The sequence below is a fragment of the Panicum virgatum genome, chromosome 6N (genome assembly GCF_016808335.1).
Source record: "Panicum virgatum strain AP13 chromosome 6N, P.virgatum_v5, whole genome shotgun sequence".
In the NCBI taxonomy this organism is placed as follows: domain Eukaryota; kingdom Viridiplantae; phylum Streptophyta; class Magnoliopsida; order Poales; family Poaceae; genus Panicum; species Panicum virgatum.
In genome coordinates, this window is record NC_053150.1 from 38023615 (window position 1) to 38039056 (window position 15442).

A 15442-nucleotide genomic window follows, 5' to 3' on the forward strand; every position below is an offset into this window, starting at 1 on the left:
GATCCAGGATTAAAAAAATTAGCATGGACATAACATTCAGTTCTATTCAATGCACATATGTTTAGTATACATCATATGATTTAGAACTGCAAATGATGGACATAACATTCAGTTCTATTCAATGCACACATGTTTAGTATACATCATATGATTTAGAACTGCAAATGATTGTAAATCTAGCAATTTGGTTTATAATCGACTATTTACACAAACAAATTTGCTTCACTCTCCCTGAATCAAAAACTACATCACAAGCAAAAATGACTCAAAAAGTCCTGTGTGGGCATCTCAGTAAAAAAAAAAGATCTACCAGCATATTATCACATATACACATTATCTTAAAAATATACTTGCATAACTGATGATTTTCTTTCATGACCTGCCATACAATGAGAAAAAAGAGAAGCAAATCAATTAGCATATATCATGCAAGAAAAGATTCTGGTACATGGCATAAGCATTTAGATTAATATTTAATATATATTTTAATGATACTAATTAAGCATTTCATATGTCCATTTCAAGTAGTTTGTCACCTAATGAACTATATTGATTTGTATAATCCAGAACTATAATAATTCCTTCCCATATTATGCCTAGCTGGGAACCATAATTTTGCCTAACAAAGTACATTGTTTTACCTAGCCATAACTATTAAAATTGTATAATTAGGTCCATATTATTGCCTACTAAACTATATTGTTTTGGAAAATTGGGCTAGGTACAACAGCATTGCTCTAAGATAAAGACATAGCTAAACGGTGGGCTTATTACCCGCACCAAAACAATTTCATTAAGATCAGAAACACCCTACATAGAGCCACTATGATTAGGTTCAGCTGTACTTTATGCAGAGTTAGTGTTTTCACAAATATTTACGACATATCTTTAGTGATGATATTTACCATACAAAACAATGCTAGACTAAAAAAGTGCACAATCTGCTTATTGATTTAGCATAGACAACCTACAAATGGATACCAGTATACCAAATATTTAATCAATATAAATTATATGATTGCCTAATAAATACAACATTACTACCTATATCGATTACTAAATTGGTACTGAATAATCACTAACTGCTTGGCTTCAACTTAAATATTCAATAATTTTGTAAAATTACTTCAGTATTTTGACGAATTTTTTTTGTTGTAATAGAAGGTGGGTATAGAATAGCACTGAGGCTTCAACTTAATATATATGTGTGTGAAGACAAACAATCTGCAAGGAGCAATGTGGTCTAATATGCGATCCAAACCTAGTAATGTCTAACATGTGATACTTCTTTCACAATTTCAAATAAGAAAACTCAACTTACCAAACTTGGTAGATCCTTGAATGGCGGTGCTTAATAAACTACACTATCTTGGTCTTGATCATGAAAATTCCGAATAAACAAATGTGAGCTCTGCATTTGCAAAATATATCCAAGCTATTAAATGATTACGAAAAAAGCAGCTATTAAATCTCTGCTAGAACCCACACCTAGCAAAAATAACTGTTAAGATAAACCATTTCACTGGCAAAAAAGCTAAAGATAAGATGTAACACCCTAAATTTCACATCTATAAAGTGTCTAGATTAGTCCTATAATTTTCAAGCATAAAAGGATTAATTTAGAATATTTAAAACACATCATAGATTCAAATTTGAATTATTACATTCTCATTGGTGCATATTTTATCTTTGTATAATTGCGGTTGAGTTTTAGGTGCTCCTAGAAATTTTTTCCGAATTTTTTTGAATTTAATCCTATTTTTCTATGTATTTATTTTATTTTCTAAGCAACAGAAAATTTCCCCCTCTTTTCTTTCTCCTTTTCTCTCCCTTTGTCTTTCTTGTTCTCTACCTGGGCCGCCGGCCACCCATTTTCCCTTCCGGCCCAATCCCTCTCTCTATTCTCTCCATGTTTTCTTTCCGGCCCATTCCTCTTTCTATCTCCCCTTTCGGCCCAGTTTGGCCCAACCCGTGTCTCCTTCTTTCCTTTTCTCTCTTTCACCCTCCCACCGACGGGCAGGCCCCACTCGTCATCACCTTCCTTCAGCCGGGTGCAATGGACCCGAGCCTCCCCCTCGGGCCCTCGGTGCGGAAGCCGAGGGTCGCCCAGCCTCATCTCGCGTCTCTTTTTACCCAAGGAGACCCGGCCCCTCTCACCCCGCCGCGTTTCCTCTCCTCGCGTCGCACACCCACGTGCTTCCGCCGCCGCTCGAGCCCCATCGCACCCCGCTGCCAATCCGCCACCTCGAGCTCATTCCGCGCATGCAAGCACGTCCACACGCTTCGAGGTGAGCGCCGGGTCCAGTTCCCCTCCTTTTCCCCTCGAATCCACACCTCGTCGAGCTTCTCGCGTTCGCTGGAGCTCGCCGTCGACCGTTGGCGAGGCCTTCTCGGGCCCTCAGAACCCCCGCTCCTGAATCCAACCGGGTGATTTTTGGCGCACAGAGCCCCGATTGGGTACGCTGCGGCGGCCCACCACTGCGCAGACCTGCGGCGCCGCCAAGCCGGGTGTCCCGCCGCCGTCGGACTCCCCCAATCGATCGCGACCGTCGGATCGAGATCCGGCGGTACAGATCCAATCCACTTCTGGTCAAACCATGATATCCCCGGTCAGCTCTGTCGTTTTTGCAGAAAAGTCCCTCGATTATGTCAAAATCAAACCCGTCCTACTCTATTAAAAATAAATCTAAATACTTTGGTCTTTTTTTTTCTTTCAGAAGACTTCCTGCTCATTTCGGAAATAGAACCCGCCATCCTTTATTTGTGTTTTAGCATCTAACCCTCAAAGTTTTGTATAAAATTATGTTTTAACTCTCAATTTCTTTCTATTTAACCTTTTTTGATAGTTTTTCTTAGAGCCATTTTTAGCGTATCTTTTGTGTTTTAAATCCATTTTAAACATTTTTAGTATCGTTTTGATCATTGCAACGTGTAGAACTAGTTTTTCTTCAAAAACGTGTAGAACTAGTTTTTAAGTCTTTTGTCTCTATTTCCAATGTTTGATGTAGTGTTTTAATTTATTTTTATTATTTGCTTGAACGTGCCTGTATTGTTTGGTTTGTTCGTGTAAAGAGTAGAGGAGGACCCATTTCTGAGAACTTCTAAGAGCAAGAATTTGAAGAGTCAGAGCAGCATCAAGTGATTGAGAAAGACAAATATATTCCTTAATTATATATTTATCCTAATAACTATTTATTTATTATACGTTTGCATGATTAATTTGATGTGTTCTTATTATATCCTTATTTATTATTTTTGTCCTTGAATAGTCGGGTTATTTTAATAAAATCTTTTCGGGTAGCTTGCTAGTTGGTAAACTATGGCAATAGGTGGTTTTTGAACGTTATAATGGATATCTCTGTTCGCCTAAAGCCTAAAGCCTAAACTCTAACTATCTTTGATTATCCAATTGATCACCACTTTCATTATTTCTAATTAATTCTAACACTAACAACACAAATACTATCCATAAACAGTGCGTCCTCCGCCAACGGCTTCACACCTGTCCCTATCTAGAATTCTTCTGGCTCTTTCGTGACTGTTGAGTGTCAGACTATCTCGTAAAATACCATCACACGCTGAGGCTGTGTTTAGTTCGCGGAAATTTTTGGATTTGGGTATTGTAGTACTTTTGTTGTTATTTAGCAATTAATGTCTAATCATAGATTAATTAGATTTAAAAGATTCATCTCGTCATTTACAGTTGAACTATGTAATTAGTTATTCTTTTCAACTGCATTTAATGCTTAATGCATGTGTTCGAAGACGATGTAATAGGCACTGTAGAAATTTTTTGGAAACTAAATAGGGCCCGGAGAAAAATACTCGTGCACTGCAGCTTTATATGGGCTCTGAGAATGCATAGAAGCCACTTTAACCACCAATTACGAGTATTAAATAAAAACAGTTTACAAAACCAACTCCAGAACCCCGCGCTAGGAACCCTAACGAAGCTAATGAGATCTTTGAGCGTATGATTAGATGATGGTTATTGTAGTATCACTATAGCCAATTATCGATTAATTATCATAATTAGATTCGTCGCGAGAAGTTACACTCATCCATGAAATTTTTTTGCAAATAGATTTCATTTAGCCCGCCATGCATGCAAGATTCTCTTCTAAAAGTTCATCAATATCTAAGCATCTACTCTTTCAAAAAAATATCTTAGCATCTAAAGCACCATCCAGATATCCAGCGGCGCTGTGCCCAACAGGTATAAATCGGCTCACGTGAAAAGGAATTTTTCATATTTAAAGTATTAAATATAGACTAATCAAAAACTAATTACATAATTCGTTTGTAAACTATGAGACGAATTTACTAAAACTAATTAATTCATTATTAGCATATATTTATTGTTGCAATTTATTATTTAATCACGGACTAATTATGCTCATTAAATTCATCTAGCAATTTACCGACAATTTGTGAAAACGATTTTTTGTCTATGTTTAATAGACCATGCATATATCCAAATTATTGATATAATTGACGTGTAAAGTTATTGACTAGTAACTAAACCACGAATCACTTTTATCAGGTAACAGCGGGCAGTGCTACTTTACTAGCAGCTGCCAGCTGCACTTGTACGACGAGCCTTTTCATGGTTCAAACTGGCAGGAAGCCCCTCGTGCACCACGTGAGGCAGGTCAATCGAGGCTTCACATCAGCTCGCGACCCGGGGGCCGCACCAGCCGAGTGATTTGAGGCCCAGGGCGCCGCGCCGTGTCGGGAGACCGCGGCCTGGGGGCAGAATGCCAAGTTGTGATTCTGGGTTTGTCAATTTTAGTGGATTTTTATAGAAGATTTTATGATATTTAATATTATCAATTTTTCTGATATGAAAAAAATAAAAAGAATAGCGTTTCATGAGATATAAATCAAATTTCATCGTTATGAAATCCATCTAATATGATTATTTAATTTCTAATTTAAATATCTTTACCATAAAACTGTGCAGGGTCTTACCAACTCGGGGAAGCGGAATGCCTCGTGGATCTGGGATGTGCTTGGGCAGTTGAGCACGCCCCTACACCACTCACTAGCGTCGGGCCTCGCCAGGTCGTTGCCGTCGTGGGTGCGTTGCCAAATCCCGCGTGGCCGCCTCCGACCCTTCGTGCTCCTTGCCCGAGCATCATCAATATGCCCGTGGAGGTGCCGCCTGAACTATGCTAGCGCATTGACGCGCCCCAAGTTCACACCTGTGCTCGGGCAAACGCGCTCGCTCAACGAGCCTTCAAGCGTTCATAGAAAAACAATAAAGATTTGGATTAGATATCTTCACACAAAATCATTTTCCTTCAGAGTAAGTGTGGGCTTAAAAGAAAGAGTAAATTGCATCCCGAATACAACAACTAAGCACGTGTGTGCAAATTAGTCTATGAACTTGTAATTTACCTAATTGGATACGCGAACTTGACACGTTGGTGCATCTACGGTCCAAATCCCACCACATCGCGTATTTGTCTACAGTGGGCTGTAAGGTGGCTCATCGATACGCTGCAAGCTGGCTCAACAGAAGCACTTGGCTCGGCTCGGCTTGATGACGATGTGCTAATAAAATAACCAAATTAGATGACATGAAGATTTGCGGAACGCATGATCTAGGGAAATAAAAAACTAGGTGCGGCCGCTCGACATCGGGGAATTGCCGCCACCGCCGCCGCGCCAGCGGTGGTAATGGAGCCTCAACGTCGGCTAGACCACGCTAATCCTCCTGAATACAATTAGTTATCAATCTTGGCCCTAATACTCTGATTTTGTGCTTAATTTGCTCAATGGCGGAAGCAAAGCATTGTCCGTGTTATCGTGTATGCTTGCAGAAAAGCTTTGCCTAGTTAGCCTGTACTCTATGCGGTGCTGGTGCCGGCGGCGAGCAGCACTGTGCAGGCCTCCATCTGCAGCGTGTGCTGCTGCATATGCAGTCCTCCTCTATCTCCGCTCCTACCTCATGCAAGACTCAGTATGAGTTGTTTCAGATCAAGCAAATATACTACTATATCTCTGAATCGAGTAGCCTAAATCCATGGAAATCTATGCTATATTGGACCTATTTGTATAGCTTCGTGTCCTGGTTTGCTGCACGTACATGCACCCATCCAAATGATACTTGGACATATTCCTTAAATTAATGTTATTGCCCATCCATTTAACTAATTTCTGGGAGAAAATTAGCACAGTTGGAGCATTGCTTTGTAGTGTTTCATGTTCACTGTACATTTTCCTGACTGATGATCCAATGCAGGTGTTCATGATGATTACTTTAGTGTGGAGATACATTACGAAGGATTTTTCTGTGGACTTGGCAAGAAAAGGATATATATGGACAACAAGATAGATTGGTTTGATTTTTGCAATGCTGATACATGGTCCCTATTGTATGTTGGGGATTTTTTGAGAATTCTAGAATGCAAAAATACAACATCTGCAGGAGTTTATTGGTGTGAGCCAGGGAAGTCTGTGGCAGATGGACTGAGAAGTTTAAGGGGTGATGCTGATACCATCACAATGTCAAATATGACTTCCACTTGCAAGAACATCTTGATGTATGTAGACCATTTTAATTTCCTTGAAAGTCAGACACAAGTTGAACATTCTAGCTCTGAGAGGAAGTCTAAACGTGCCGAGAAGACAAGCAAGGGTTCCCATGAAGACATTCAGATAGAAGATGGTGGTGTCCAGGACTTAGGTGCACATGAAGATTCTGAAGCAGATGCTGACTTTATTGATAGTGACTATGAGCTAGACATAGATGACGATGACTTATTTGGTCAAAATGTGGATGGCATTATAACAGATGAAGAGGCCAACACTAAAGGGAAGGAGGTTGCTAGTGAAGATGAGTTAGAGGAAGACAATGGTGCCATGGGGGGGGGGTCAGATATCAATTTCCCTACAACTGATGATGGTGCACACACAGTGAAGTTCAATTTCAAGACTTTTAGGGCAGATGTTGACATGGTGGCACCAGTGTTTAAGCTAGGCATGGTGTTTACAAATGTTGAGGAGTTAAGGAAGGCAATCGATGCATACAACATTAGGGAAAGAAGAAATCTTAGGAAAGAGAGAAATGTGAAAGATAGGCTAGAAGTGTACTAAATGGTGATTGTCCATGGAAGCTTAAGGCAGCCTTTGATAATAGGAGCAGGAGCATGCTCATCAAAGAGTATGTTGATACCCATACTTGCAAGAAAATTTGGAAAATTAAGGCTTTAACCGCTTCTTTTCTGTCAAGGAAGTACATTGACATGTTCAGGGATGATGAGAAAATGAGCTTAAAGACTTTTGCTGCTAAGGTGCAAAGGGAGTACAACATGACCCCTTCTAGACACAACTTAGGGAGGGCAAGAAAGGAAGCTTTGCGTGTAATTCATGGAGATGAAGAAAGACAATATAATCAGCTTTGGGACTATGGTCAAGAGCTAAGAAAATCCAATCCTGGAAGTACATTCTTCCTCTCATCGAAGGCACTACAACATCCTAGAACTGGAATGGTGATGGAGCATTTCAATACACTATATTACTCACTAGATGCATGTAAGAGATGTTTGCTGAAAGGATGCAGGCCCATTATATCCATTGATGGTTGCCATATTAAAACCAAGCATGGTGGGCAACTATTAACGGCAGTGGCGATTGACCCAAACGAATGCATATATCCTATTGCAATGGGTGTAGTTGAGGTAGAATCAACAAGCACGTGGAAGTGGTTTTTGGCTACTCTGAAGAATGACTTAAATATCATCAATACAGGTCCTTATACCATTTTGAGCGACAAACAGAAGGTATAGCACAAGTCTTCCTCATGACTACTCTGTACTCAGTTTCACATTTGTCTATTTACATGCTTTGTGTGTATCAACAGGGTTTGATCAATGCTGTAACCGAAATATTCCCAGATGATGAACATAGGTTTTGTGTGAGGCATTTGTATCAAAATTTCCACTCGATTCACAAGGGGGAAACACTAAAGAATGATCTGTGGGCGATTGCAAGATCTAGCAATACCCCTCTGTGGGAGAAGAACATGGAGCAAATGAAGAAGGATAGCCTAGAAGCCTATGCTTGGGTTGAAGAAGTGACACCTAGTACATGGGTCAGGGCCTTCTTTAGTGATTTCCCTAAATGTGACCTGCTACAGAACAACAACTGCGAGGTCTTCAATAAGTTACCGCATAATGCTAAGTCATTACCTATTGCACACTGTTACCTCACAGCTTGCACTAACATCTCTTTCATATTCAATTAGGTATATATTGGATGCCAGGGAGATGCCCATACTCTCAATGCTTGAGAAAATTAGGTGCCAAGTCATGAACAGGATTTATACAAAGCAACATGAAGATAAACATAAGTGGACTGGCACTATATGTCCCAAGGTGAAGAAGAAGCTTGATAGACATATTGAGATCGCAGCATCTTGTATGGTATATCCTGCCGGAGGAGGGATTTTTTCAGTCACTGACAAATATGGGACCAACATTGTGGACATAAATGTGAGATCATGTGACTGTAGGAGGTGGCAGCTAACAGGTATACCATGCTGTCATGCCATTGCTTGTTTCAGACATGATGATATCAGGCCAGAAACAATGGTGCATGAGTGCTATTCAATTGAAACATACATGCAGGCATATGGATATAACATATGGCCTGTGAGAGACAAAATACATTGGGAAAAAATGAATGGGGTTGATGTCCAGGTACCTATCTATGAGAAGAAGGTAGGGAGGCCTGCAAGGAATAGGAAAAAAAATCCTACTGAATTAGAAGGTGGTACCAAACTTAGCAAACATGGAGTGATGATGCACTGTAGTGCTTGTGGATCATCTACACATAATAAGAGAACCTGCCATAAATATTCAGATAAGAATATGACTAATCCAGAAGGAGAATTAGAAGAATATGATGACCCAAACATACTTAAGGTACATGATGTTTAATCTGTTTACGTTTCAACAATAAGTTCATTTTTGTATGAAAAACACCATACTGATGCCTTTATTTTTATTTTCTAGGACATTATGCCAGCTAGACTCAATAGTGCAATAGATCCAAGTGAAACATCTGATACTATGGTCTTTAATCTGTTGCATCAGGTATGGCACTACAACTCTCTTTTTTATGACATTACTTCAATTAAAGTTATAATCACCTCTGTGCATTTACTGTGTAGGAAAACAAAGCACATTCAACAATGCAACCATGTGGTCCATTGCCAGAAGAAAATATGTTTGTAGCTCTGCAAAGGGATAACCTGCCTTCACTAAGGGTTAATACAACAATGAACATAGGTAGATCTCGAACTACAGGTACAAGGTCAAGGAAAAAGGCAAAGATAGCAACAAATGCTGCAGAATGTGCAGGAAAGGGAAATGGAAGGAGAGGAGGACGTGCTGGCAAAACAAGAGGCAGAGGAGGAAGACGGGGGCGAGGAAGTGGAGAGCAGTCTCATGTTGCACATTAAGAATTGAACAGTACTTAGTCAGCTCCAGGAGAGTACTGAGATTGTGATGACTCAAGAGGTCTCATATGAATAAAATGTTCATCTTTGAGTTTATTCATCATTTTGGATATTTTATCACATTTTTCTAATGCACATTTCAGATTCTTCCATTCTAATTTTTTCTAGAACAGAGTTCACGTTCCAGATCCGTTTCAGATTCTAATGCATATTGATGCTTGTACAAACCTTTTACAGTAAATTGGATCACATCACAAAAATCATTTATTAGAAGCACATTCATAACATTCCCGATTTACAAATAGCCAGCAAACCATACATATCCTTCGTAGTTCAGGATGAAAGCTGAGCGTGTGTGAATTTTAATTTTTAGATTGATGTGGACTCAGCTGTGAGCCAGACATAACATCTACGATGAGCTGAGGCAACCCTAGCATGGTGAGTTGAGCCATTCCCCTTGCCATCTCAAGCTGAGCCAAGCCGAGCCAAATGCTTTTGTTGAGCCAGCTTTCAATGTATCCACCGAGCCACCTCACAGCCCACCGTAGACAAATACGCGGCGTTATGGGATTTGGACCGTAGACGCACCAAAGTGTCAAGTTCTTGTATCAGATTAAGCAGATTACAAGTTCATGGACCAATTTGCACGCACGTGCCTAGTTGTTGTATTCCGAATGCAATTTACTCTAAAAGAAAATGATGACTATTCCTGCTGAGTGCTCCCAGCGATCACACCTGCAGTAGTAACGCGCAAGTGCAAGGAGGAGAAGGCGCAGGACTCATAAACATTACCTTATTGGTGAATGTGGCAGGACATTCTTCCGCCGTAACATGTGACTGATGTTGGCCAAAAACTATCAGGAATGGAGAAAACAACGCCACATCTCCTACCTCGCGTGCCAAATGTCGGTGTTTCACTTATAGGGGGTTAGAATTAACCATCCCTTTGAGATCCAGCCAGGGGATGAATGCAATGCAATCTCCCCAAATAGCTTGTGATAAGTAAAGAGCACACGAGGAATTTTTTTACCCAGGTTCGGACCTCCCAGAGGATGATAGCCCTAAGTTCTACTTGTTTATATATTTTTCTTGCTAGAAGATGAATCAGAGAACACATGGGGAAAAGCTCGTTCATGAGCTCCGTAGTCTTTTTGGGGCTGAAGAAGTCCCATTTTCCCTGCACCGGGTCTTCACTTTTATAACCTGAGAGGGATTGTCACAATGGATTGTGCACCAAAAATGAGTGAGGTATTCTCCTCGAGATGATGTGCTCTTGAGCTCTTCACGCAAGGGCCTCCGTCTTTAATGCGTGCATGTATTTGGATATGTGCTTGCACGTAGCCCATGCACGGTGCTTGCATGTAGCCCATGCATGGACCGTATTTCATGCATACTTATGTGTGGAAGGAGCCCCTTCTCATCTTGGAGCCTATGTATCAAGTGGGCAAGAGAAAGGAAGATAACTTTTTAATCTGCATGCACCTCGGGAGAGATGCATGCACCATGCATCTCTCTCCACCCACTTATTTTTCATGTCATGATGCTAGCTTTTTAGGGAGAGATTTCTTATCATATTTAGCCCATGCACCTCATGATGCATGGTGCATGCATATCTGTGATGCAGGCACACCTCGGGGTGCAAAATGCACGCACACCTCGGGGTGCAGAATACATGCACACTACTGAGCAAATACACACTCCAGAGGTGCATGTATGCTTGCTCCATTAATGTTGGTATGCCTACGTACATGTTAGGGTAATATTGTAGGTGGTAGATTGCGTGTTCTTCGATATTTATTGTGAGAGTTGGATGATTCTACGAGTCTGCTGCGCTGCAAGGTAATACCCCGTCAGCTATCAGTCTACTATTTTTTAATTATGATTGTTCTTATAACTGCCATAATTTTTCATTAGAGCAAAAAAAGAAAAATAGTCATCTCCTAAGGTGCCGAAATGTACCCCGTGGTCCTTCAGGGGTGCCCGGAACATGGGGTAAGATGAACTCTTTTTCGCGGGCCACTGCTTTCATACGTCGACGGTCGTCCATGGATCATCAGCGTAGGGAATTCCCGTTCCCAGTACGTCGACAAACGTCCACGGTCCACATGAATTATTTACACATGGGATCCCCGTTCTTTTCACGCGACAAGATCATTACACATGGGATCCCCGTTCTTTTCACGCGACAAGATCATGGCCATGTATAAGGATGGATTCGGATCGGATACGGATGAAATTGGATCCGAATGTCACTTTTTACCACATTTTAATCTGGATACGAATGTGAATACGGATCTTATCGGATACGAATACAAAACGGATAGTTCGAATTCGGATTCGAATCCGGATACATTCTCGATTTGAAACATAAAGCTATCACGAGTATCATTTTATTTTGTCAATAATTTTATAGTAGATCAGAATCATTATATAAGTAGGGAGTAAAGGATTAGAAGATAGCTAATAAAAAATATAATTATCTATGTATAGTTTTTATATTAAATATATAATACTAATTTTAAATTTAAAATAAATATTTAATAATTAAGATATATAAAAAATATTTCATCATTAAATAAATAACTAATTTGACTCGTATAAAATAATTTTATCATGAAATAAATATGCTAAATAGTTAATTTTAATTTTTATATCATTACTACTTTAAATAAATGTATTATTAGTCATCTAACTTTCTAAATAATTTAAATAGTGTACATCATTAAGTAATTAGGTATAGAGATAAGTTTAATATTGTTTCACTAGTCACTTTTTCTTTGCGGATACGGATGTGATCGGATATTTCTCGAATACAAATATGGAATCGGATAGAGAAGAATTCTCAAAGTCGGATTCAGATACATCCATATGACATTTATATTAAAATCAAATACGAATACGGATATCTATATTGATATTTTAAACGAATACGAATACAGATAATTCGGATGTTGAGGCATCCATATTCATCCTTAGCCATGTATGTGTTCCTGCTTCACGGGGCAGCAGGCCACCGCAAGTGGCAGGCATGCCCACGTGGGAGCGAGCAGGGCACGCGGGCCCTTGGCCAGCAGCCAGCAACCTCGTCAGGCGTCGCTGCAGCGCCGTGCCGCACGCGAGCGGCGTGGCGCCGACGTCCCTTCAACGTCTGCATCAACTCACCCGCCGTCCAGTAGAGTAGGTTAGGGGTAGATATCTCGGCGATATGATTGATAGCGCTGAGATGTGTTATCTCAGCATTATGGCTCATGATGCCAACCTCCAAATCTAAAAACGCATTATTTTAGAGGTTTAACCGTGAAACTTTTTCTAATAAGAATTAAAACAAAAAAAGTATGGGACGAGTGATGCCATAATTGCTCCTATAAATACATTTGTAACAACGAGCACGTTGTCTGGTCCTACAAATCAACATTTAGCTGCAAAAATTAGAATTGGGTACCGCACCTGTTGCTAAAAATGTACTTTTTTTATTTCTGGAAAGTCCTTTTTGTAGTAGTGCTTTTGTAATACATATTCGGTCCTCCATATATGTGTGAGGTAGATTTGGTCCTCCATATCCAGAGCACTAGTGTAGGAGCGTGACAAACCAACTACTGATACAATAATCATACAACAATTGCAGCAGATGCACTATAGTTTGAAGTAATTAAACACTCCCTCTGTTCCACGTTATACGTACTTTTAATATTTCTAGATACATAATTTTTACGTATCTGGATATAATATAATATAATGTATATTTAGATCCATGGTAAATGCTACATAGCTGGAAAAGCTAAAATAATCTTTTATTTAAAATGGAGGGGTCAATGATTATTTCATCTCGTACATTTATGGAAATCACGTGAACCTTGCTAGCTCGCCTAAGAAGGCATCTGCGTGCTCCTCCTTGACACAGACCGACACCACACTAACACTACTGGCCCCGCCCTTCTCTTTGCACGGCAGGCTCACCACGCAATACGGCCATTCCTGAATCGACGGCTGCATGTAGCACATTACCCTCTCCGGCGTCCCTCCGCCGAAGTCGACCTTCTCGAAGCCGATGTTCCGCCACGTGGACAGGTGGAGCAGGTTGTACCGGAGCTCGTCGAGCAGCTTCTCATCCATGGCTGGCTGCTGGTCGTCGCCATTGCAGCCGTCGTCGTTCTTCGCGAGCAGCTGGTCAGGCACCTCATCCTTGGCACGCTTGATCATCTCGATCAGGTCGGTGACGTCCGCCTTCGCCACCGTGCCGGCTGTCGCCATGACTCGCAGCGTCACGATGCAGTTGCCGTAGTAGCCATCCTTAGCCTTCACATGCCTGCGCACATCAGCTGTGAAGGTGAGCAGAGCCGGGAAATCCGGGTTGGAGGCGATCGCGCGAGTGCGGCACTGCCATAGCACGGTGGCGACCGCCTCGAACTCGGTGCAAGTCCGGTGGCGGCCATTGGAGTTGGCGCGCTCGTGGAACTCAGCTCTGATGCGCTCGATCGTGCTCGAGGGGACGGTGACGTCGAGGCAGACGAGGCCCAACGGCTTGTTGCTCTGGACGGTGGGAGGAGGGAGGCTGAGGAGCGATTCGTCCCATCTGACCGGAGCAAGGGATGGCGACGGCGACCCGCGCGCGAGCTCGCCGACGGCCTGCAGGAACTGGGCCATCCCGACGCCGTCGGCGACGCCATGGTTCCAGGTCACGGCCACGACGAACCCGCCGCAGGAGAACTCCGTCACCTGCATCAGCAGCAACGGGTCGGCGGGGCCGCAGCGCTCGGCCGGGTGGTAGATGGCGATGAGCTCCTCCACCAGCTGCGGCGTGGTCGTGCCAGGCGACCGGGCGAAGAATTCGACGTCCTTCAAGGCACGGTTCGCGGAGGCGGCGACGAATTCCGCGCCCTCGCCGCTGCACCGGATGTGGTCCATGTGGACCTCGTCGGGCCCTGCAACCAAGCGACCTGAAAGAGGGTAGTAGGGGACCAACGCTCGGGACAGCGCTCCCTTCAAGGTCTCGGCGGCCTCGCGGATCGGGTGCTCGAACACGAGCAACGCCGTGATCGGCGTCATGGCGCAAACCCTGTCGAAGGACGAGAGCTTTATGGTGCCGCCGGCGCCGTTCGTCGCCGCCGCCGGCTCCGGCTCCGGCTCCGCTGGCCTCACCACCGTTGACGGTGACCTTTTCACCACAACCTCCATTTTTCTCTACTCTGGTTAATATGCGCGTTGGAGGTGGTGCATCTGGCTTGCATCCATCCTGCTCTATTTATACCACGTGCCAGCCAATCAGCGTTTGGCATCCCATAATTATATGGGCACGACTTGCCAACCAACTACTGGGAGTATTGCCATCCCATGATTTTTAGACAAAGGCCATTGGCCCAGCAAGGGGCGGGCCCAGAATTTGGATGGTGGGTATTCGAAATTTTAAGTGTTGGTCAAATTTTTTTTTGACGGCTCAAAATATATACATGTATTAATTGAGTACCGATAACATAAATTGTTCATAATTTGAAAATTATTCAACACATAGATAATATATGTACTAAATGTTCAACAATCAAATTGTGATTATCTGAAATAAATAAAGCAGCAAATGACATTGATAAGGGTGCTTACAAATACATGTATACATTGCTGCTATTTTATCATGAATCTATAACCAATTAACCATAAGTAATAAAAAATTATGAATGGATTTGTGAATCCTCTATTCACCTTGGTTCACTCGATCTGACTCCCTGTTTTCTTCTCGGGCTGAGGCGTTGAGCTGCAGGGGCGCAGGGCCTGCTCCCCGCCTGCGCGCTGCGCCTGGCCGCTTCCCCCTGCTGGCTGCTGCTCCCTGGCCGCCTCCCATCCAGGCAGCGCAGCGCAGGGCGGCAGGCACCGCGGCAGCTGGCAGCGCCCCTCCCAGGCTGCTGTTCCCTGGCCGCCTCCCGAGGATGAGCGCAGGATCTGCGGGTGCGGCGGCGGCGATGCGGCTGGCGCCCGGCGGCTCGA

The 15442-nt window shown here is 42.5% G+C and overlaps 1 protein-coding gene across 1 annotated transcript; it reads right to left on the bottom strand.

The window, feature by feature from the left end:
* Positions 1–13232: 13232 nt before the first annotated feature.
* LOC120678844 (acyl transferase 15-like) lies at positions 13233–14700 on the bottom strand. Its single transcript, XM_039960249.1, has one exon. The coding sequence runs from the start codon at positions 14639–14641 to the stop codon at positions 13310–13312; it is 1332 nt and encodes a 443-aa protein (XP_039816183.1). The 5' UTR covers positions 14642–14700; the 3' UTR covers positions 13233–13309.
* Between the last annotated feature and the right edge of the window lie 742 nt (positions 14701–15442).